At 41.6% G+C, this 24831-nt stretch overlaps 1 protein-coding gene across 2 annotated transcripts in view; it reads right to left on the bottom strand.

Annotated features, from left to right (window-relative positions):
- The window catches only part of LOC124711333 (vacuolar protein sorting-associated protein VTA1 homolog), a 58962-nt gene extending 35389 nt beyond the window's left edge, over nucleotides 1-23573 (bottom strand). The window contains exons 1-4 of one of the 2 annotated variants that reach the window (XM_047241359.1): nucleotides 23353-23573; nucleotides 23049-23271; nucleotides 22452-22741; nucleotides 3863-4033 (exon numbers count right to left, since the gene is read on the bottom strand). In XM_047241359.1, coding sequence (XP_047097315.1) covers nucleotides 3863-4033; nucleotides 22452-22741; nucleotides 23049-23271; nucleotides 23353-23458 — 790 coding nt within the window. In that variant the 5' untranslated portion in view covers nucleotides 23459-23573. The remainder of the gene's footprint in view (nucleotides 1-3862; nucleotides 4034-22451; nucleotides 22742-23048; nucleotides 23272-23352) is intronic. The other variant, XM_047241360.1, reaches the window with a different exon arrangement.
- Between the last annotated feature and the right edge of the window lie 1258 nt (nucleotides 23574-24831).

The following is a 24831-nucleotide window of genomic DNA, read 5'->3' as shown; positions in this document are numbered from 1 at the left end:
TTCTTCATCGTGAACTTCCGTGCCACCCTCAGCGAAAGCAATGCACCATTTGCAGACGTGTTGAAGAGACATGCAATCTTCACCACAAACTTCAGTCAGTTGCCGATGAATCTCCACAGACGATAACTTCCTTGCATGGAGAAACCGGAATACTGCTCGAACCTCACACTTGGCATGAGCAGTGATCAACACTTACATCTCTGACGGCTGCCAAGCCAACACTGAGTGACGTAGTGAATCGCGGACGAGCGGGCTCGAGAGTGGGGGAACCACTGAAGTTAAAACACACGCGGCTAAAAAAAAGAGTTGGCCAAATCTAAAAACTGGAGAAAGAGAGGGATAAAAGATCAATCTTTGCACGGAGGAGTGGTCATGGGTCCCAGACCTAGGAGAAACAAAGAGGTCCCAAGCACAACCATCCTGCCCCTGCACCAGGAGTAAAGCAAAACCTTACAACTGAAAATAAAAACCACTTTCAGTGGGAAACTAAGCACCAGTTCAACCATCTGCGAGTTGTCTGCTAGTATTAAAGACAAGGAAGACTATACTTAGTACTCAGAGCCAAAAGAACAGGACATTCCACCAATATACGGGGCACTGTCAAGTCTGGCTCCACAGCCACATTGTGGGGGTGACTCGTTATGCAACATAAAACAATGGATGAGTGTATGGTAACAGATGAATAGACAGCATAAGACAGTGGACCCCTTCCAAGAGGAGAGAAAGGAAGAGTGCCAAATGAAAGTAGTCTCCTTGCTTGTGTGGGGTTTAGTACTGAAAGCAATAGTGCAGCAGATGTCATTCCACTTTTGCACAAAGAGATTTGATGTGTATCTGCATATCTGCACCTGGCATCATGAAATGGAATGGGGTTAAGTGTCTGCCTCTCTAGCCAAATGGTCAGCAAGTTCATTCCCAGGGGTGCCAACATGACTTGGAGCCCAGAAAGAGACAACAGAGTAGGTGGCACGGCCAAATGCAGAGATAAGGTTAAGGATAGCAGAGTACAAACGGTGATGACAGTAGCATCAGTCTATGCAAGCCGCTCATTGAGTCGGTACATGTTGAAACACTGTGAAGGGAGGCCTCAGTAACAAAATGGAGGGCCCTGTTAATGGCTAGCAACTCTGCTGTGAACACACTACATGATCCCAGCAGTAAATGGTGTTCCATGCAGTAGGAGATGTAACAGTGTATCTCGCCTTATGTCATTTTAGAACATCAGTACAGAAGATGGTAGCACACTGCAGCTCTTCAAAGATGGAATGTACAAGATGCCAGAATATCAAAGGGGCAACAGAAACCTTAGGACCCTGGAATAAGTCAGTCCCTATCGGTGGTCGAGGCACCATCCAAGGAGGGGTTTGGGAGGAGATACACGGGGAACTTTCCAATTAATGGAGATGGAGATCACGACATTAAAGTGAGACACATTCCAACTGGCAATCCCACCCAAGGGTGGGTAATGGGAGGGAGACATCCTTCGTTTGCAAACAGGACAGCGTACATGGGATGGTCAGGGACTTGTCGAATGACAACTGTGTAAGAAACCAAGAGTTGGCTGTAGTATTTATAGAAGGGAGAATCCCTACTTCTGCAATAGGGATGTTGACGGGACTTGTGCGAAATTCACCAACAGCCAGATGCACCCCATAATGATGAACAGAGGCAACCAGAAGGCCTCAAGGGATGACTCAGTTCTGATGGAAAGCACGGAACTCACGAAGGGTCGGTGAGGGTATCCAAATGGAGACGAAAGGGCTGGAGCCAATCACGCCTCTGGGTCACCATGGGAGATAGCACCTCCAGGGGCACTGTGGGGCTAATGGACTGATTAATGAATATTTCTTGATTGATGAAAACATTATCAATACATGAACCAAGGTTAAATTAGTTCACAATCAAGATATTTATAATAATTTGTCAGTTACATTATATATAACCGCTGAAGTATATAGTTGTGATGCATTTTCTACTGTATTGTGTGTTACCTTTTAGCTACAGTTGTGTCACATTGTTATAGCTGCAAATGCATTAAAATTAAACTTCCTTAATTATTAATTAATTAATTACGAAATAGGAAGCACTGGAGTCTAAAATGATTAAATTTATGTCATCTGAGCAGCACTTCAATAACAGGACAATAAGCTTGGCAAATAATAGCCAGTATGCCTTATGAGCTTGGGACTTTCACAATTTTGTGTCAAGAGCCTTCAGCAACTGTTTTATCTCTGAGCCAGTGGTCTTTACCTGGTTTTACTTGTTTGCTATTAAGATGATGATTCTTTTCACTTACAAGGGCTGTCCAGAAAGTAAGTTCTGTTGCCAGCTGCTGCACAAAGTATGTGTGTGTCATGTGGTCAGTAGGTGTCTGGCAGTAACTGTCAAAACGAGTTTGACACTATCACTCAAAATATCACTGCCCGTGAATTACATGGTGTAATCTGTTTTCTGTGTGTGAGAAACAATAAAATTGCAGATATTCACAGTGAACTATGAACAGTGTATGAAGGGAATGTTATGAGCAATAGTGCTTAAAGAAAATGGTGCTGTTTGTTTTGGGAATGCTGTAGGAATGTCAATGATAAAAAAAGAAGTGAACAGCCATCTGTTCTGACAAATGAATTTTTTCCAAGGATTAACGACAGAATCTGAGAAAATTATTGGTTCACAACTACAGAATTATCAAACAATTTCACTCAGGCGTCAATGATAGTATTGCAGGAACTTGTGACAGGTAAGCTTTAGAACAAATTTTGAAAGTGATGGGTCGCAAGAGCTTCTGACATATCTACACAACAAAGAGATTAGGAAATGTATTAAAGTTTCTGATGTGATACAATCCAGAAGAAGACAAATTCCTCAATCACATTTTGATGGGAGACAAAAATACACATTGCATACTTCAATATGAAGTGATATCATGCTAGCTTGATATGTAAGCCTTTAACACACTGTCAAACATTTTCTACCTAAAAACTGGAGACAGCCAGCCCCTCCCCCCACCCCAACTTCTTTTTAACAAGTAGGGAGTATTCATTGTTTATATGTAAGAAGACATTACAATAAAACTCCAAAATTTACAGAGAAACTCTGAACAAGCTCAGAAAAGCCATCGAGAACAAAAGAGGTGGGGCGTCAAATTCTGGAATCATAAAAACACTAGGTCACATACTGCTGTATGCAAACAAATGTTGCTTAACATAACAGTTCCAATTGGGAATCAGTTTGATCATGCTCTTCACAGCTGATTTGTAACCCAGTGATTTTCACACATTTCCAAAGATGAAAAGAATGGCTAGGGTCAGGGCATTATGAAAATGTTAAGTTAAAAGACAGTGTCAAAACATGGCTAAGGATCACAGGCAGCAGAATCATATGAGGGCACTGAAAAGCTTGTTCCTCAACAAAACAAGTGCTTTAACATAAAGCTCAATTGTTAGAGAAACAACTTATAGTAGTAACTTTAAGTTGTATAAAATAAAAAATTCTTGATACTTCTTTTTATACACAAGTTAACGGAACTTACTTCCTGAATAGCCCTTGACATTGATGCACATTTCTATATTTATCAGTAATTTACACATGCCCATGTGTTAAAACAAATTTTATCAGCTGTTGTGATCTTTCAGCCTACAGGAGCTTGTGTATTGAGATCTCTATTAAATTCATTGTGAAGTCTAATTCCTGTATGCAGTAAATGTCCCAAAAAAGGAGTAGAACTTTTCACTGGCCTTCAATGTCTCTGTGTGACAAAACGCCACTAGTACTACTCCTAGCATAGCTTAAGACAAAAAAGAAATTCATTAAAGTGTAAATTCAGTCACAGTTAATTACAAAAGTACAGAAAACTGCTCCTTACCTGTTGGCAGAGGCTTACTGATTTGCAAAGTTGGATTTAATGGCAAACCTTCTGTTGGCGTAAGTGGTTGTGGAACTGTATATGGAGCAGGGATGTCTGTCACTTTATTTGACACATTGGGAAAACTTGGGCCAGCAGAAGAAGATGATGATGCTGGTGGGGAGATAAATCCTGTAATGTTAAATATGGAATATAACTGAAGAGGCATAGACAAACCAGTGAGACACAATTAATAATCACAGAGTAAGCATTAAATATACATTTTTCATGAATATTAAAATACACTAATAAAGAGTTTACATCAGTTTCTTTATTAATAAAACATTTTTATTACTTTTGTTACATTTTCAACATCTTCCATGCATTTCAAAGCTTATTTTCAGAATATTTAAAAAAAGATTCCTAATACTATTTATTTGAATACTTGTGTGTTCCATGTACCGTAACTGATTTCTTGCTGTGATGTGAGTGGTATATTGTAGTTTACAACTGCAACAATGATAAATATGGCAACATGCTGCGCACTTATATGATTGTTGGTAACATTTGGACAAAAACTTTTTTTCTACTAAATTTATATACTTAATGCTACATACATTGACTCAATCTCCCTACACAGAAATTCTTTGCTGGAGTAGTTTTCAAGTAAATATGATTTTAGTTTGCATTTGAAGTTAATTTTACTATGAATGACATTCTTCACTACAATGGGAAAGTGGTCAAAGATTGTTTCCATGTTCTGCTCTAAGACCGAGAGTGAATGACTGTTGAAAACAAAATTCATAAGGTAATAAATGTACTGTGAGAGTGTTGTTAGCATGTCCAAATCTGTAGAGCGCCACCTACATGAGGTTCTTGAATGTGCACCAGAGGGTCCTTATTACACACTTCAATGGAACAGTATTTTTAAATTCTCAGCTCCAAAAAGTCCAATTTATATTAATTTATATTATACAACTTAGCAATAGGTATATATATAAAACCACTATAATTAATTACAAGTAATTACAATGGTGCCACAACAACTAATTGCTTACACAAATACTAACATTTTCTACAAAATATGTGTTGTTACAATACAGGCTTCCAAATTACATTGTTTAGAGGTCAAATTATACATAATCAAGACACTTTCAGATCAATTTTTAGGGTACAATACACATTAATCATTGAATGGGCTTGCTACAACCAACCAAATGAAATGCCAAAATTCCTACAATTTTACTTTGTCGGCAATGAACAATTTGAAGTGGACCAGCATTATTTCTACATCCAGGATCTTGAATAAGAAATCATCCAGGAATTACATCATCCTCTCTACAACCATATGTTCAAGACTTTGGAGCAAATTGTCTCAGACTGCTGTATCACCATCGCACACACGAGTTTGTGTGTGTGTGTGTGTGTGTGTGTGTGTGTGTGTGTGTGTGGGGGCGCGCGCGCTGGTTGGAAAATGAAACACAGTCCAATACAATGTGGTACACAGTGACCTGTACGCCAAAAATTGGAGGGTCCTCTTGCCGGAGCATGAAACCATGCATCAAAAGGTTGTGGCCTATGTGAGGACGGAAGAGGAGGACCTTGTCCTGTTGATGTGGTTGGGAGGAGGTACACCATGGCCAAATTGTGGTTTTACTAAACACGGCTTATTCTTGGTCACTTCCAGCTACTCATTTCCCACGGGTACAGGACTCTGGCACTCAACAGTGAAGTCAAAGCGCACAGGGGGATGGCATACTGAAACACCTCAGTATCAAGACACGTCTCCTTGGCTGCTAGATCTGCCCTTTTATTCCCTGCAATTCCCATGTGTCCTGGTACCCACCAGAAAGACACCCCCATCCCCAGTGATTGTAGTTGGAGGAGGGCATTCTGGATAGCCTGGACTACTTTATCTGCTGGGCACAAAAGTTGCAGCGAGTGAAGGGCATTCAGAGAATCTAAACAGACAAGAAATTTTGCACGGGAAAAACATTTCATCTGCTGCAGTGCCCGCAAGATCGGATATACTTCTGCATCAAAGACAGTAAAGGCTTGAAGCAGTTGGAACTTGAGGACACAATCTGGGAAAACAGAGCAACCACAAAATACCCCCGTTTCAACCCACCCGTAAAAAAAGCTACATAGTTGTGGTGCTCATATAAAATATCAGAACACATTGCATTGAAGACTGGAGCAGGAGTGCATTCTCTACTGTACCACACCAAATCTAAAGTCACTCTGGGCCTCTCCCAGTAACGAGAATGGCAGACAATTAAAACCCTGGATTTGGGGTCGCACTTGCTCAACACCGAGTGACTCTGGCAGACATTGCAAGAAGATTCCAAACAGCATTGTTGCTCATGGACAGCTGGAGAAAAGGAATCCCAGTGGTGGATGAGCAACAGTATGGTGCACAGCTGAAGTCAGATCTGTGGGAAACTTACATGCCTGATGCACCATGACGAGCTGCCACCAGATGGTGAGTGGCAGTACCCCGGCCTTAGCACAGAGGCTGGGTGTGGGACTGGTCCTACAAGCATCCATGGTAAACAGAATCCCCTCATTGTGGACAGATGGTCAATGCTCTTCAAATAAGAAGGCCTCACCGAACCATACACCACGCACTCATTCTCCAGCCACGAACGCATGAGGGGACTCACCCTGTTCGTTCCCCAAGACCTGTGTCTAAGGCACTTTATGACGTTCAGTGCCTTTCAGGTCCCTCAGGTGTGGCAAACATGATAATTTCAAGTAAAAAATGAGGCTCAGAAACCTCACTGGTTCCCTACACTGTAGGATGTTGTCCCTCATATGCAAGTATATTAAAGATACAACGAGAATGATTAAAATCAACACAAGTTGCAACTGACGGCTTGCTGTTGCTGCACTGGAGGAGGAAAGGAAAACAGCAAAATTGTCCACAAATAAAGAGAACTGTACAGGACTCATCTCTGTAGATGTGATACTGTTTATGGCTATGACAAAGAGGATAACACTTATGAGGCTGCCCTGAGGGACACCACTCTCCTGCTCAAAATGACCCAAAAGCAAGTAACCTACTTGGATCCTAAAAAAACCACTGGGACAGGAAAGACCGTATGAAAAAGGGGAGGTGGCCATGAAAATCCCATTGATGTAGTTGTGCAAGAATACAGTGTCTTCAAGTAGTATTGTATGCCTCACTGATATCAAAGAATATAACAATATAGTGGTGATTCTGTATGCAGTTGCAATGTTTGAACACAGCCAGCTGGCTGAACAGCATCCGGTTAGCCCTGATGACCATCTACAATGGTGACTTCACTTCAGGTAATGCCCCACCCAACAGGTGAACGCCGAGTGGTAAGTGTCACTGGAATGAAGATCGTCAATGACCTCCCACTGAACAGAATCTGTGAAGGTGGGAGAGCAGAAAGAGAGGTCAATGGCTGAGAATGATGCAGTAGCAGTGCAGAAATGCGTGTGAGCACCTATAGTGAGGATGCACAGCTCGTGAGACGTCATGAAGGTCTCCAAAACCTGACCTTGAGGGCAAGTAGAGGTCGAGTCCTGGAAAACATGATGGGCATTTTAAGTTTCCCAATAGAAGAAATAGTCATGGTAGTTGTATCACAAAACCTCTGAGAACCTCAGAGTCTATTGTGTCTGGTGGAGGTAGATACAGTGAGCAAATAGTGACACCCATGAATTTCAACAGCAACTGCTTGCAGCTTAGTAGCCAGGGGAGACCAGAGGAGTGTTGCGCATTATTGACAAACACAGAAACCCCTTCCCCTTAGCTCTCTCCCCAGTCATGTCATCCTTTCAGTGGATGGTATAGCCCCGCAGCACAGGACTGTCACTGGCTTTAAAATGTGTTTCTTGTAAACTTGGGCACAGGGAGCATTCCTCACTAGCAGTTTCAGCTCCTCTACATGGGTCCTGAACTCATTAACATTCCACTGTAAAATAGGCGCCATCCATCACAGGGATTCCACTTCCACAGTCTTTCCACTGGGGAGGGGAGCCCATAATTGGTGGGGGCTCAGCCTTGGGGCGAGATGATTGCCCCTGTCTGACATCAAGCTCCATTAGCTCTACCAAAGAGTCAAGAGAGATGTCATAATATGACAGCAACATTGAGCAACATTGTCAGACTGTTTACTTCCTGGGGGGGGGGGGGGGGGGGGGGGGACGCTTGGCCTTTGACTTTTTTGTCCTCAGTAGGCTTTGGAGCCACAACCAGGACAGCGGTAGTGGCAGCACTGGACAGTGGAGCAAATTGAACCTTAGGGGGAACAGGGAGCTTTGCAACATTAGCAACTACAAACTTTTCTAATTTTTTTGGGAAGGAAGTGTAGGCTGTAAAGAATCCGCAGCCGCTCAAGTATGCTGACAAATGCAGGTCTAGTGCTAATACTAGCTACCTCCGTTTGTGTAGTAGCACCAGTTTTCTGTACTGGTGTTTTAACAACTGACACAAAGGTGGTAACAACAGCTGGGGGCTGCATGGTCTTATAAATCTTATTGGCCTCACCATAGGGGATCCATCATGTGGTTTTTATCTCCTGTATCTTCCATTCTTCAAGGAAGATGCGGCAGTCCCTACTCCAGACGGGGGGAGCCCCAGAGCAATTCAAACACTTTGGAAGAGATGGACATCAGACTCCTCCATGGACAGGCTTTCCAGATTTGCTGCAAGTGGTTTCTCCCTTACATCCAAGTGTGGTGTGCCCATATCGCTGGCATTCAAAACAGCACATGGGATTGGGGACATAATCCGCACAGTTAAGCGAAGAAAACCTGCCTTAATATATTCTGGGACTTTTAATAGCACAAAAGTGAGGATGAACGAGTCAGATTTAATCAGATTGCCTTCCATTCTTTTCATAATATTCTGCACCTCTACAATGCCTCCTTGCATCCATTCAACTTCCAGGCCTTTTTTCGGGATTTCCACCAAGTCTCTGCAGGTCACAACACCTTTACTGTAGTTTAATTTGGCATGGAGCTCAGTCTCAATGGCATATTCCCCAGAGTTTTGGCCTTCTGTGGGTTTCTTACTTGACAGGAACTTGATGTTTCCACCAACAGTGCCACATTTTGTAACTGCTTTACTGATTTTAAAGTACCTGCACTCCCCTCTAAACCATTTTGCATGTAAAAAGGTGACACCATTTCAAAACCTCCCTCTACTGTTATACCAAGAAAAACACACTATGGCCGCAGTAGAGAACTGGCTACAAGAGCACTCTTATTTGACTGGGTGCTAGTACCTACCAGTGGGCCACCCATTCCGCTGGGAGATGGGAGAAAAGACATCGAAGGATCCATCTCGGTCCCAAGGGCCGCTAGGAAAATAAAAATCCACCTAGAGAGCCCCACATGCCTAGGCAAGCCTTGTACAACTGAGGTGTGGCAGGTTGCCCAGAGGTTGCCCGCTAACGACCGTTCCACCTCAACAGCTATGCGATCTTTGAAATTGAAGGTTTTTTATTGAGGTTTTTACCATCCTTATGGCCTGCAACATACTGTTGAAAACGTCTGAGGTTTGTCACCTTAAGAGAACCCATTGATATTTTGGCAAGAGGGAGACTTATTGTTTCAACACCCAAGTCAAGTACAGGTGCTGGAGGAAAAAAAAAAAAGTCAACACATGTCCATGCCCATGAAGTCACGCATTGGGATAGCAAATGCAATCAAATTTTGAACTGTCAGCAACTATTCCAGCACTTCATCACTGATAAATATGCCAAAACTGAGGTGATAAGATTGCTGTTTATTTCCCATAATGAACTATGATTGTATTTGGATAAACATATCCATTTAAGAGGTGCAATAATGACCACAGATAAAGTTGACAATGTGGGAACACTTATCTTGTTATCAAAATTCATCAGATGCCCATGTCATATGCATGAATATGCACAGGACACAATGACGTGTGTCAGAAAACATGGTTTATTTATAACATGAATATGCAGTTCTTTTAGGTGTGAACTCAAAGAATAAAAACAATGTGCATCCATGAACATTATTGTCAGAGGTTCCTTTTGTCCAAGAACGAATAAAATTTGTTGGAACCATCATCAAAAATTGGATATTCACTGCTGCTATTTGTTAGCTGTAAAGAACGAGTGGCAAAAGCAAGAAGTGGTACATTCACACAGCTTGATTTGGCTTCAGGAAAAAGTTAGACCAACTCATATACATGATGCCATCAATGCAGAATTTCTTAATCCAGAAGAAGACCCGCAACACTCTATACAAGAATTATGAAATAGTAGTTCATGGTGAATGTGGTGCCTTAAAGAGAGATTTGCCATGCATGTAAGACAACAAGTTGCCATAATGTCACCCTGAGACAATTCTTAAATGATTCCCAAACTGGCCAAGACAGCTACCCAAAATACAAATGCCGATTGCTGTAACAGTTTGGATGCATGTCAAAGAGCAAGTAGTGAGGCCAAGAAGAAATGGAAATCGACAATCGATGGGCAGTTGTGTACAGTCTGCTTCAATACAGAATGTTACAGAAACAGATAAATGTCAAATGGCATAGTTGCACAAAATATAAAATATACCCGCAAGAGTGTGAACAAGGGTACCAATGTGGCCACCTCTACAGGGACCAGGTATGATCCCCACAATGAAATAGTACAGCAAAACTTCTTGAAAGAATGAAACTGTGTGCTGTCCCAGGACTAAGAGCAACGAAGCCATGAAGGACATCAACGAATAACAAATTGCAGAGAAAAAATACCCCACTCAGTATGGTGATCAATAATTTCGAATGACACTGAAGAACTTAGCAAGCAGTGTACACAGTGCATGATGGATATGAAGAACTCTGACAACACACACATCCAATCAGAGATTCCACAATTATTGCTTGGGGTTGAGACCAATTTATTTTAATTGCCTTTCAAAGTAACCAACTGCTGGTCTAGTCATCTGGAAATTGGAGTGTTTCATTTATTCTACTTCAAACACAAACTGAGCTTCACAACTGCTTTTACTCCATGGAAAAAGAGGAAAGGAGGAGGAGGAAGGGGGGGGGGGGGAGGGGAAAGGGATGCTGACATATTTTCTGCTGAGAGGATTTATTTATTATAATCTTAATATTGACTCATTCCACATCACAGTGAGTTGTTACAATTATGATCTGCACAACATTTAAATAACTAATGCACCTTTGAAGGCTGTATTTTCACATCTTGGTACACCAAAGGGGGTTATTAACAATAACAAGGCTAATTTCAAGCTGTTAATCATACTTGAATTACTAATATTTGCAGAAGAATGGTCTCCCACAAAGAATTAGTCCAAAATTTATCAAATCAACAGGTCCATAAATGCTGATGTGTACAAGCATGGAAACAGTACGCCAACATTCGGCCTCTAGCATTGTAAGTGCATTCCCATGTCAGTTAAACCCCCCCCTCCCCCCCCCCCCATCTGCTGTGAATACAGCTGGCCATACTCAGATGCAGCTTATCTATACCATGTTCGCCTCAGATTGCCACCAGGGTATTGATCAGTAGAGTATACGTACATGTCGTGTTATGAATGAAGTTATGTAAAGTAACTGAACTCTGGCTATGAGTACTGATCACTTGCTCACCCCTATGAGCCTACATCTTAGCATCACTCATCCAGGACCAGATCTTTTATAAAATGTCAGCAGTGGGATTCTTCAGTTCCCTTACTCATCACTGTTCCTGAAGAGAGAAGAAAACCTAGTCTTCCACAGGGTGTAGCAGTGATTGGTATTATTCGCAGGAATCTGTGTGTGGCATCTGTAACTGGAACGAGTGCAAGACTGATGCAGACACCATTCTTCCATCAGACCACGTCTCTCTAATAATGCAGTGGAGTGAGTTGCAGCGCTAAAGGTAGGACTGCTGCAGATACTGGCTTTGCTTGGTGTGCATGCTAACTGCAATGCTGGCAAATTTTTTTAACAACTAGAGTAACCGAATAATCAGTCAGAATGGGTACACAGTAAGGTGTGGATCTGCTGACTTGTTTTACTGCAATTACACTCAGAAATTCAACAATTAAAAGCAGATGAGATCGTGGGCCAAGTAAATAGCGGCTCTGGATATAACCGATGAAAGTACAATAGACTCAGCAACAGTTAAGAACTTTCTCTTGACCCCTACAGTTCCAGTCTTTTGTGGCAGATCAGATGAGGATGGTTCAAATGGCTCTGAGCACTATGGAACTTAACGTCTGACATCATCAGTCCCCTAGAACTTAGAACTAATTAAACCTAACTAACCTAAGGACATCACACACATCCATGCCCGAGGCAGGATTCGAGCTTGCGACCATAATGGTCGCACGGTTCCAGACTGTAGTGCCTAGAACCGCTCGGCCACCCCGGCCGGCCAGATGAGGATGCTAACGTGTTTTTTAGTAAACTGTAGAATGTAGCAAGTGACTCAGACAAAGTAACTGTGGCAAAACTGTGAAACAAAGATGATGCACTTTATTTTGTCATGTGTGTACCATGTGCAGTTGTGCAGTGGATATCATGAGGAATGTGCAGTATATCTCGTTTGCAAAGAGGACGGTGTATACAGGATGGTCAGCAAATTGTCGAATGGTGATTGTGTATTGCGTAAGCAATCAGGAGTTTGCTCTGTTGTATTTGTAGAGTGGTGTGGGGGTCCCCACTTCTGTGAGGAGGCTGTTGACAGGACTCGTGCAAAAGGCACCAGCAGCCAGATGGACTCCCATTATGACGAACAGGGACAAGTAGTTTCTGAATGGAAGGAGTCTCTGAGCAATAAACCTGACAGACATAATCTTGTCTGGACAAAACCAGAGTAAGGTACAGATGGAGAAGAGTAGCACAGTCTGCACCTCAAGATGTGTGGGCCAGTGGGCAGAGAGCATTAAGCTTCCGCATGCACGTAGTCTTGAGGTGGCGAACACTGAGCAGACACATCAGCTTTTTATCAAAAAGAAAGCCCAATAAATGGACCTCCGCTACAAAATCTAGGCACTCGTCACCTAAATAAAGTTCTGGATCAGGTTGTAGTGCAAAAATGCGTAACCCGCATTTTGGAGGGAGAAAACTGAAGCCATAGGAAACGGCACACGCATAGGCCCGTCAGGTGGCACCTTGGAACTGGTGTTCAGCAGATACTACTGAGTGGGAGATGCACCAGATGCAAAAACTGTCGACATACATTGCCAGAGGTTATAAGCCCAACAGAGGTGCCAACTTGAACCCGGAAGAACCAGATGGATAAAAACTTGTGAATAAAAATCTGAAGGTGGCCACAAAATCCCCAGTCATGGGGGTAACTAAAATGTGATCACACCAAACTGTGTCGTATGCCCCATGTAGGCCAAAGAAGACTGCAATAAGGTGTCAGCAGTTAGTAAATGCCCACTGGATTGCCATTTCCAATATGAGTAAATGGTCAGTTGCAGATTGTCCTTCCCTGTAGCTACACTGACGAGGGGCAAAAGGCTCCAAGATCTGATCCATCAGTTATATCCAGAGCTGCTATTTACTTGGCCCATGATCTCGTACATTGTGCATCTGCTTTTAATTGCTGAAGATTTGAGTACCCAACACAATCAGAAATTAACTATCCTCTCAAGCAGTTTGCAAAGCACGTTGGTCAGGCTAATCAAGCAGTAGCTATCAAGCAACATTGAATTCTTCCCAGGCTTAAGGGTGAGGATAAGTGTGCCACTTCACTATTGCAAGGGCAAGACACCTGTGAGCCAGATGCAGTTGAAGACCCTGAGTAGATGTTGCCCTCGGATAACGTCCAAGCATTGGATCACATGGTTGTGGGTGGGATCCAGAGCTGGGGCCATGTCATGTGAAGAGGTAAGAGCCTGCACAAATTCCCATTCAGTGAAGGGTTAATTATGGGCTTCAGCTTGGTGGGGGTTGAAACAGAGGGGGGTTCTTCAACCCATCATTTCTACCAGAGAAAGGTAGCAGGATAGGAAGAAGTCGCTGATGCAGTCGCAAAGTGAGTCACAATAAGCAATGGAGAGAGAGAGAGAGAGAGAGAGAGAGAGAGAGAGAGAGAGAGAGAGAGAGAGAGAGAGAGAAGTTAAATCTCACAGCAGATGTATATAAAGGTCCATTGGCTCTGCGGAATGCCCAATGTGGGGGCCTGTCTGCTTGGTATTGGCAGGAGAATGATAGAATCACTGGGAAGTGATCACTGTCACGAGGGTCATTACGGGGTGACCAATGTAGGGAAGCAACGAGAGCAGGGAAGGACATCGTGAGATCAATAGCAGAAATGGTGCCATGAGTGGCACTGAATTTGGTAGGAGAACCGTAATTTAGAGCACACAAATCTAAGTCTGTAATAAGTTTGCCAGTTACAAGATCCCTACCCATCAAATTGGCACTCCCCCAAAAGGGGTAGTGGGCACTAAAGTTCCCAAGGAGGAGATACCGGGGTGGGAATTGCTGTATTAAGGTAGGCAGGTCAAAATAAGGAAGTGGCCAACCTGGAGGGAGATAGGCATTGCACATTGTGATTGCAGGGATTGTTCACACTCATGCCACTATTGCTTCCAGGTTGGCATGACGTCGGTGCAAACCGATGTGCAGACCCCTCAAGATGCTATTCCAGGGCCTGCACAGTTCTGATAATATGCACAATAACTATGAAAAGATTGGGTGTGGTCACCACGGAAGCACGTTTTGTGAAGAGCAAGACAGAATGCAGAATAATAGGAAACATGGTGTTGTATATCCAGTAAGGACGATAATATGTGTTGCATTTCCACTGGATAGGCATGCAACGAGAGTCCGTGTTAGACATAAAGAAGTCAAGGGGAGGTCATGTCACATCGTCGGTGGTCGTCACTGAGTAGGACGTCCGCCTCTGTAGCACAGCAGTAGTGTTACCGCCTACCACGCAAGGGGGCCCGGGTTCGATTCCCGGCAGGGGACTGGGTGTTGTGTGTCCATTATCACTTTCATCATCTCTAACATGCAATTCGCCGAAGGGACGTCAACTACAAAGACTTGCAATACGTCAATCAAATGCCAAAGGGGATATCCCAGCCAATACATGCCACACGATCATTGCTTTCAACTGAGTAGGATGGCATGCCATCCATAAATAAGATGTCAGACTCAGGTTGGAGGGGAGCCCCATCACTGGTGGGTGCCAAAGAAGGGGGTCACTTCTTCGGCCAGCGACAGGGAGCAGCACCCGGAGGGGAGGGTGTGGGATCCACAGGCTTCTACCTAGAAAGCCAGAATAAAAGTGCTTGTATCAGTGCGGTCTTTTTGACCCTTCTGCAGTCATCAAGCAAAGTGAACACCACATCGCTCCAGATTAGCCAGAGATCCTCATTAGTTTGCACGACAAGGTCTCGATGAAAAATCTCTTCCCCAACTATATTCCAGGAATGGTGAGGGGTAACAGACACTGGGAAATTGCCAAGACAATCACAAGCACAAAGAGCTGCTGATTTGGCATCAGGAGCAGCTTTCATCAACAGAGAGCCCGACCGCATCTTACTGAGACACTCCACTTCGGTGAGCTTGTCCTCAATAGTCTCCACAAAAAACAACGGCTTTATGGCAGTGAAGTGTTCCCATCCATACTATTACAGACCACGTAGGGGGAAAGTGTTTCATTCCAAGATGGTGAGTCTGGGTCTCCTGCCAGGGTAGGAAAGAATCATACAAAGCAGAAGCATTCAATGATCCACTACCACTTGAAGAGACAGCTGTTTGAGAATGGCCAGATTTTTGCAGCTTGATACGCTTCATGTGCCACGCATCCATCCTAATACCAAACACTCCAATCAGGGGCTCTCCCCATTGGTGCCACCCAGCCACAGCAAAGGCTGCCTGGCATAGCAGTCATTGCCAGGAGCTCCGATGCTACAGGATGACTAGCAACCACTCCTTGGCATACACGGGGAGGCAACAGATCAGGTATCAGTAGCATGATCCTTGTGTTGTCAGGATACTCAGCCAGATGGACACACAACAGCCCCACAATGCCGACTGGCTACACGTGCTGGTGACCTAGCAGTGGGGAGGGGGACTACAGCAAGGAAAGGAGAGGGGAAGAATGGGGAAGAGAGGAATCCACACCCACAGCATAGTCACCAGGGAAGGCATTCTTCCCCAAATGGCTCACACTAAAAACATAAAATTTAGAAGTGGGGGTCAAACTCCAAGGGGGGATCGAAATGCCAAAAAGGATGAAAGAGAGCAGTCAAGAGAAACAAAATTGCAAGGAATATAGGAAACTATGTGGATAGCCAATTCAGAACAATCAGAGAGAGGAATGAGGTGGTAGTAGGGAAGGAGTGAGGGGCACGGTGAAGGAAATGCACCGACGGAAGGAGGAGTGGGCTGTAATAGCTCGTGGCCGTAAGTGTGCCATGCATGAACTCGTGAAATAACTATGAGCCCCCAGGGAAGGGAAGGGAGGGCGGGGGGAGTCAACAGAGGGGCTATAATTTCTTTGATGTGGAGGCATTTCGTTAAGGAAGAAAGTAAGTGGCAGCCAAGCTGTGCTGTTAAAGGGTTAAATAGCAATTGGGTGCACAATTATGGAAAAGTTGTGATTAACTTTGTGATATGACAAGATGAATATGCAGCTGAAATGCAAGTGATAAGGAGCAAAGAAGTGCTACGAAGGTATATTGGGATTATATTTCCTCGCAGCTAACCAAACTCAGATCAATGTAGGAGAAAGAGAAATCCAGTTTGGTCACAACAATTACAGCTGCTATGGGAGCTCTGAAGGTCAGACTCAAAGGAATGTTAGTGCAGCAGAGGTAATGCGCAAACCGCATAACAATACACTGCTCTGAGTCATTGTACCAGGTGATCAAAAAGTCAGTATAAATTTGAAAACTTAATAAACCACGGAATAATGTAGATAGAGAGGTAAAAATTGACACACATGCTTGGAATGACATGGGATTTTATTAGAAAAAAAAAACGTATTGCTAGACGTGCGAAAGATCTCTTTCGCGGGTCGTTTGGTGATGATTGTGTGCTCAGCCGCCACTTTCATCATGCTTGGCCTCCCAAATCACCAGACCTCAGTCCGTGCGATTATTGGCTTTGGGGTTACCTGAAGTCGCAAGTGTATCGTGATCGACCGTTATCTCTAGGGATGCTGAAAGACAACATCCGACGCCCATGCCTCACCATAACTCCGGACATGCTTTACAGTCTGTTCACAACATTATTCGTTGACTACAGCTATTGTTGAGGAATGATGGTGGACATATTGAGCATTTCCTGTAAAGATCATCATCTTTGCTTTGTCCTACTTTGTTATGCTAATTATTGCTATTCTGATCAGATGAAGCGCCATCTGTCGGACATTTTTTGAACGTTTGTATTTCTTTTTTCTTTTTTTTTTGATCTAATAAAACCCCATGTCATTCCAAGCATGTGTGTCAATTTGTACCTCTCTATCTACATTATTCTGTGATTTATTGAGTTTTCAAATTTATACTGACTTTTTGATCACCCAGTACATTTGACTGAACGTGAGTGCAATGGAAAGGACTGTATGAAGTCCTCTAAATCATCTCCCCAGGTACATTATAAGTCCAATTGCCGTTTTGCTCTGCTCTAGTGCATGAGAACCATGTAAACCGTATTTCAACTACTAGAGATCAAAAATGAGCTCTGTATACTCATTTTAAACTCGTCAGCAATTTCTGTGATGTCATCTCCATGTGCCTGTAGACTCTACTCTTTAGTCTCTGCTGCAGCCCCCTCATCATCCGAGTCTGCTGTTGGCTAGAAGTGGACTCTACTCACTTAGAAAGGAGATCGAGTAAATCAGTTCCTATATATACCTATGGACTCATCGTATTCCCATTACATATGCAAACGATTTGAAAGAAATTTTCACCATTAAACTGTAAATTACTACTCATTTATTTCACATAGTAATGATTTCAGCTTTACAGCCATTCTCAAGAGCAAATTCAAATGTCACAAAACATCTGGCCTGCCTAAATTACAGAAGCAAGTTATATACCAACATAATGACTGATCAGTTTGCAATGAATATTGTTCTGTTTTATACGTACATATAAATAAAACTTTTTTGAAGTCTGTCGTAAATTTATTTTAGTATTTAATAGTTATTCAGAGAATGTCCAACAATTACGTTGACATATACATACTTTTGAGGCGTTACAGAATCTGTAACTACAGTACCAGAAGCACAATATGCAGATGAAGTGCAATCTCAAAATGGTGATCAATTATTAAAATAAATTTCAAAACTGAATGATAAGCTACACAACTAGCTGATAGCCCATACACAAGTTGCCATGACCAAATGAATATGGAAATAGCACTTTTTTGTTGCAGAAACATAACAGTGGCATTGCTCTATGTCCAGTTTTTGTTTCGCCACAGCACGTCTATTTTCTCATGGTGGAGGAGGAAAACAGAAATATTAAACTTTGTACATTTTTTGTCTGCAGTACAGACTGTAGCACGAAATTTATTCCATACATCACTCCTCCTCTAATGGAGCATGTTTGCAACTGTTTACTTTGCATGAATTAAATTTTGTCTTACACCTTCCACAGTCTCACAAAATACAGCTTCTTTAAAGGCCACCTGATTCTGACAATCCGTCATTTCACCTCATCAGTGCTACTTCAGAGCAGGATGATGTTTGATTTGTGGGGCACTCAACTGCGCTGTCATCAGCGCCCGTACAAATTCCCAACCTTTGCTCAGTCCAGTCTCGCCGTTTTGATGAATGATGAGGAAATCATGAGGACTACACAAACACCCAGTCATATCGAGGCACGTGAAAATCCCTGACCCTGCTGGGAATCGAGCCCAGGACCCCGTGCTCGGGAAGCCAGAATGCGACCGCGAGACCATGAGCTGCGGAGTGTAGAGCAGGAGCAAGATCTAGCCGTACACTCCCACACTGCCAGTCCCATTAACTTGAATCTTCTAAAACCTAGTAATTTATTGGATTATATTCAGTTTTCATTCCACAGACCAAAAAGTGAGATGATTCTTGTGGGTATGGAACAAATCAGAAAATCTAACAAAAAAGATGCAAAACATCTGAATATAACACCATTGCCCTGATCACTTATCAGGAGATTGTCAAAATAGGTGAATACATTAAACTGGAACTGCTTATATTTACAGAATTAATACAATGTCAGAATGAAACACAGTTATGCACTTTTAATAAATTTATCACACACAAAATGCCTAATCTTGACTTGTGACCAAGTACTGTAAAAACTGAAATCTCACAGACATTTTTACTTAAGATGTCCTAACAGTTCCTGTTCAGATATTTCTCTATAGAGTAGGAGGAGTTGCCTATCAAAAAGTCTTTCACACACTGTTGAAACTGTGCTTTATCTGAAGCCAGTTTTAATGGTTGCTCAGAATTTATTGAAAATATGTGTTCCTCAATATTGGATCCCTTTTTGGACAAGGTCTTTATTTAGATCGTTCTTATTCTAAGTATTGATGCTATGTATTGAGCTATTGGTTGCAAATAGAGATACATTACTTACAACAAATTTCATTAAAATATGCTGAGAAGCAGTGGTTATCATACAAAGTTCCTTGAACAGGTTTCTACTTGATACTCTTGAATTTGCACAGCAAATGAGTCTGATTACACGTTTCTGTACACTGAAAACTTTTGCTCAGTTCGACGAGTTACCCCAGAACATATAACAAGTGACAAAATAGATTGAAAGAAAGCAGAGTATAATTATATCTCCTGGATCTTACCTCATTCTCACTGCAAATACAGAGTTGTTTAGGCAGCTTGGCAATTCTGTGTTTGGTATACCCTTCCCAACTGAATTTATTATCCCATTGTAATTCCGGAAATTTGTCACTGTCAACCTCTTTGATTTGCATGTCTTCATACGTTATACACATGGTGGAAAGATATCTCTTACAAGTTCTGCACTGCATATAGTGGGTCTTTTCAAAGTTTGATAATGGTGAATTAGCTTCAAACCATTTATTAATGTCAGTGGAAATTTGTTTAGCAGCCATTTCTAAATCTGTATTTGCCTTGTTACGTATTGCAATGTTTGTATAATCTGCAAACAAAAGAAACTTAGCATCTGGCAGTGTAACAGATGAGAGCTCAATGTACACAAGAAAAAGCAACAGACCCAACATGGAACCTTGAGAAACACTATGTGTGATTAATTCCCTGTCATGTATTTTGCAGCGACACCCTTTGTTCCCAGTAGTTAGGTAGGACTAATCCTGTTGCAGTACTGCTGGTGACATGATATTCTAATTTACTTAAGAGAATGCTGGGATTCACACAGTCAAAGGCTTTTGACAGATCGCAGAAAATACCAGTAGTCTCCAATTTATTATTTAATGAATTAAGTACATTTTCAGTGCACGTGTAAATAGCTTTCTATATATCAGAACCCTTATAAGAAACCCAAACTGTAACTTCGACAATATATTATTTGCAGCCACATGCTTAAGGAGATGCTTGAACACAACCTTTTCAAATATTTTTGAAAAAGGCGGCCAAAGTGAAATTATTTGATGTTATCCCTTTATCCCCTTCTTGTAAAGAGTTTTAACTTCAGCTTTTTAGCCAGTCCAGAAATGTTCCGCTGATAATAGATTACACAAATAACTTAAGACGGAACTCAACTCACATGAGCACTCTTTGATTAACTTCATTGATAAGCTCCAATCATCATTAGAATACTTCGTTTTTAAGGATCTTACGATGGATGCTACTTCTTTGGGAGACGTGAGTGTGATTTCCATTTTACTGAAGTTACTTGTAAAGTGCTCCACTGTTTACCAAACCACATGATCCCAAGTTGTCAGTAACAGAAACAAAGTACCGGTTTAAGAGGTTTGGAACACTACAGGCACTTATTACTGATGCCTCATTTATTTTTAGGGCTATCTGTTTCTCTTTCTTTTTAGCCTCACCTGTCTGTCTTCACAGTGTTCCATATAGTTTTTATTTTGTTGCCTGATGTAATTACTCATATTTCAAAACTAAAATTACATTAAATAAGGCTACGTTTTGATTTTTACGAGCCTGTTATGTGATAATGTGGTAATAAAACAGGTTTTACGTATGGCAAAAATTACAATTGTTTATAAAACCTGTTCAACCTAAAAGTGGAAGATCTCCTTTTCAGAGAATGTTGAACTATATGGTACTAATCAACATTTTTTTAAAAAAAAAAAAAAAAAAAAAAAAAAAAAAAAAAAAAAAAAAAAAAAAAAAAAAAAAAAAAATTATATATATATTTATGGATTGGCATTTTCTTAAATTGTCTATACACCATAAAAAAGTTCCTAACATCATAGTATAAGAACTTTCACAGATAAGTCCAAATAGAGGATTTCTTTGTAATCATAAAGCAATTATCTTTCGAACAATAAAAATATCTGGGACTAGTGTAGCAGGGGATACAACCCGTCGGCTTTGGACATTGACGTCACAAGTCGCCAATCGAGAAGCGATTCTTCTTAGTGTTGTAGCTCCCTTCAGTGGCTGATATGTGTTTTTTGGCTTTAAAAAAAAAAAATCTCACGAGATAGAATACACAGATCCACTTTATTAAGCAATCAGTAAAAAAACGAAACTGAAACATAACAGCAAAAGCGAAAATGGTATACTGCTATCTGGCGACTTGTGACGTCATTGTCCAAAGCCGACGGGTTGTATCCCCTGCTACACTAGACCCAAATATCTGTAACTGTTCCAGAAATACAGGATTTTAAACTTCTTTCCAAAAATCACATCTTCAATATGTTATGCGCAAAGTCATCTTTGGAGGGCTTCATCTCTAAACAGATCATCATCATCATCATCATCATCATCATCATCATCATCATCATTTTTTTTTTTTTTTTTTTGAGAAAACAAAAAAAATACGCGTCCCTTACTTGGTCCATCACTTTAACATACGCTAGATTCAATAACCTCGGGGGCTATGATGGTAAGATTTCTTCCTAGCTTGCCTAGATTGATACGGACTATGCCGACCGAAAATAATATATTGTACTAGTCACAGTTTGGGTTCTGATACAGAGAAAGCTCTTTACACTCACAGTGAGAATGTACTTAATTCATTAGATAATAAATTAGAGACTACTGGCATTTTCTGTGACTTGTCAAAAGCCTTTGACCGTATGAATCACAGCATTCTCTTAAGTAAATTAGAATATTATGGTGTTATCAGCAATGCTGTGAAATGGTCCAAGTATCATCTAACTAACGGGAAAGAAGGGGTGTCGTTGTGAAAACACATTATTGGGAATTAATCACATGTGGTGTTTCTCAAGGTTCCATCTTAGGTCCGTTGCGGTTTCTTGTGTACATTAATGAGGTGTCATCTGTTATAATGCCAGATGCTAAATTTATTTTGTTTGCAGATGATACAAACATTACAATAAGTAGCAAATCAAGTACATATTTCGAAATAGCTGATAATCAAACTTCCACAATTTATGTATTAAAAATATTTGCAGTTCACGGTTGACTATTAAACAGAACAGCATGTCCAATTGCAGTGACTGCTTTATATTCAGTAATACAACTAGAATTTTAACAGTGACACTAGTTCTGTAAACTAATCTTACCCATTTGGCTTGTCCCTGTAATTCCACTGAAGCTCTCCAAATCATTTTCACTAGTTCCAGCAGCAGGACCAGCACTAGTATTCTCTCCAGGTTGGTTAGTGTTCTCGTCCATCTCATTCTCTTGCATCGGACCAGGTACAGGTGTCTCTCCATTTTTCAAACAATTATGTATATAGGCTGCCTTCCACTTGGCATACTTGCGATTCTGTGTCGCTTCATCAGTTAATTCTCCAAATGTTGTCAGTACGTCATACAAGACTCCTGCGGTGTAGAAGGCTTTCACCACATTCCTAAAAATGTAAGTGTGTTCCAAATGTAGTACATTTAGCAACAAACAACTTTAACAACATTAAATACTAAGGTTGTGCCCGTAGTTGACGCTTCTCTTATGTACACAACGCGTTCTTTCACAAACAAAACAATGGACGATTATAACTTGATTTCGTTTTCTGTCAGTATCTGAGCACTGAACAGGTTAGGATAAGTTCAAGCGAATCCCTAAGTCCAACACCTCAGTGTTTCCATAACTTTAAACACATGATCACTTGTGACATCCCAAAGGAAAACTCCAGAATGTAAATATATGCCAAATCTTACTTGCCGAAATTAGCAGCTCTGTCCTGACTGTCAGCATATAAAAATAGTTTGAGGGCATAATTTTCGATGTGTGCTTGTGCTGCGACGTCGTTTGTCACTGCTTCATTATCTGATAACGCTTTCTTCTGTGTTTCCAGCCAGTCCATAATAGATGTAAGCAACGCCTTTGCTTCATCCGATTTGCGATCTATTTTTAGTCCTAGCTGCAAAGCGAACAGGCGACCTAGAACATTTTACATTATCCCAGTAATCTGTCACTATACACCCATAAAACTTCAGCAAGCCAGAAGCAAACTTAACTTACACCAGTAACTGATTACTGGATCGCGCTGATCATGTTCAGCAGCTGCCTTTAGATAATGCTGCAACGATTTCAGTGAAGCTGGACACGGAGGAAATTGTACAGACATTTCAAAACAGAACTTTTATACAGTATTTATTTCATCCAATAATAACCTCATGCAACACCCTATGACTACATAGTACATTCCACAGAGGCACCTGATCTGTCAAATTCCAGCAAAGATAATCGTAAAGAGCTAGTTGTATTTCCAGAGGGAGAAGCGGCAAAATCACATTTCCTGAATACCACTTTAGAAAAAGTCAACTTTTAATTATATGCCGTTGAGTAATAGAAGTAGTTTCCACAAACAATGAGGGACACGAGAAGAAAGTTGACTATTTAAAGCCGATTCACAATAGGCAATGCATAGGAACTGACTGTGAGGCGACGCCACCATCCCCAATTGTGAAGGGTTCACACTAGACGAAACATCAACACGATGTCAGTTCCCTTTATTAGTGCGGCACCGAACAATGAAAGTAAGGTTATGAGATTCCGTACGTGAAATCAATATTCACAAAGCTTATTTTTGGTCAAAGCAAACTTCATACAGGATGTTCCTAATCAGTTTTGTACGGTAAACTGCAGATAAGTGAAACAACTTTTAAAGCATCGACAATTACATGCCAACGAAAACAAGGCCAATTCACGCTTGCCGTCACGTCACGTCAAGTCAAAACATTCCACAATGCATTTCAAATAGCGTCATTCACATTGGCTGTCACATAAAGGCACCGTCAAGGTTTCTCTGGAACAAAGTTTTGATGGCTGAAGTCATTGCCAAGTGACCACCAAGCTCATTTCCGACCAATACACAACCATCCTCCCTATTCCGTTTTGTCGTGCTTTTGTTACTGTAGATCAGTGTTTTTCAATTTGTGGGTCGCCACCTCCTGAGGAGTCGCAAAGCCTTGCTCAGGGGGTCGCAGTCGCAAGAGAAAGCAGTTGCAGCATCGCTGGTAACGTATGTTTCATGACGAGCATCTTCCATGTTATAAATGTCACACAGAAGTGACATGGGTTTGTGGAAGCACCTTGCAAATTCTCTCAAGTTCAGATCTGGTTCTTGTTTATAATAATGAATACTAATTTAATTTAAACCTATTCAAACACTTGCAGCAGTGAGAAGCAACACGATGCCTATCGATCTCTTCCCACTTCTGCGGAATGGAACTAGGGCGGCGGGGGTCACTAAGTCTTGTACAGATAGAATTTACCTCTGAGAGGTTTGCAGGGAGAGGGAAAGGACAACATCAACTTCCGGGCTAGAGCGGCGGTGCAGTGCCAGCGTCTTGTGTATCACTGACAACTTAGTTTACATGCCAATCATCTGCTGTTATAAAAATATGACACGGAACGAGAACAATTTATGAAAGCGCATTTAAAAGATGCTCAAGTTCAAATATGATACAAAATGGCTGCAACAACACGCACACAGCT

The sequence above is a fragment of the Schistocerca piceifrons genome, chromosome 8 (assembly GCF_021461385.2).
Source record: "Schistocerca piceifrons isolate TAMUIC-IGC-003096 chromosome 8, iqSchPice1.1, whole genome shotgun sequence".
Classification (NCBI taxonomy): Eukaryota; Metazoa; Arthropoda; class Insecta; order Orthoptera; family Acrididae; genus Schistocerca; species Schistocerca piceifrons.
Note: the sequence above shows the minus strand (reverse complement) of the source record. Positions and strands in the feature narration are given on the sequence as shown.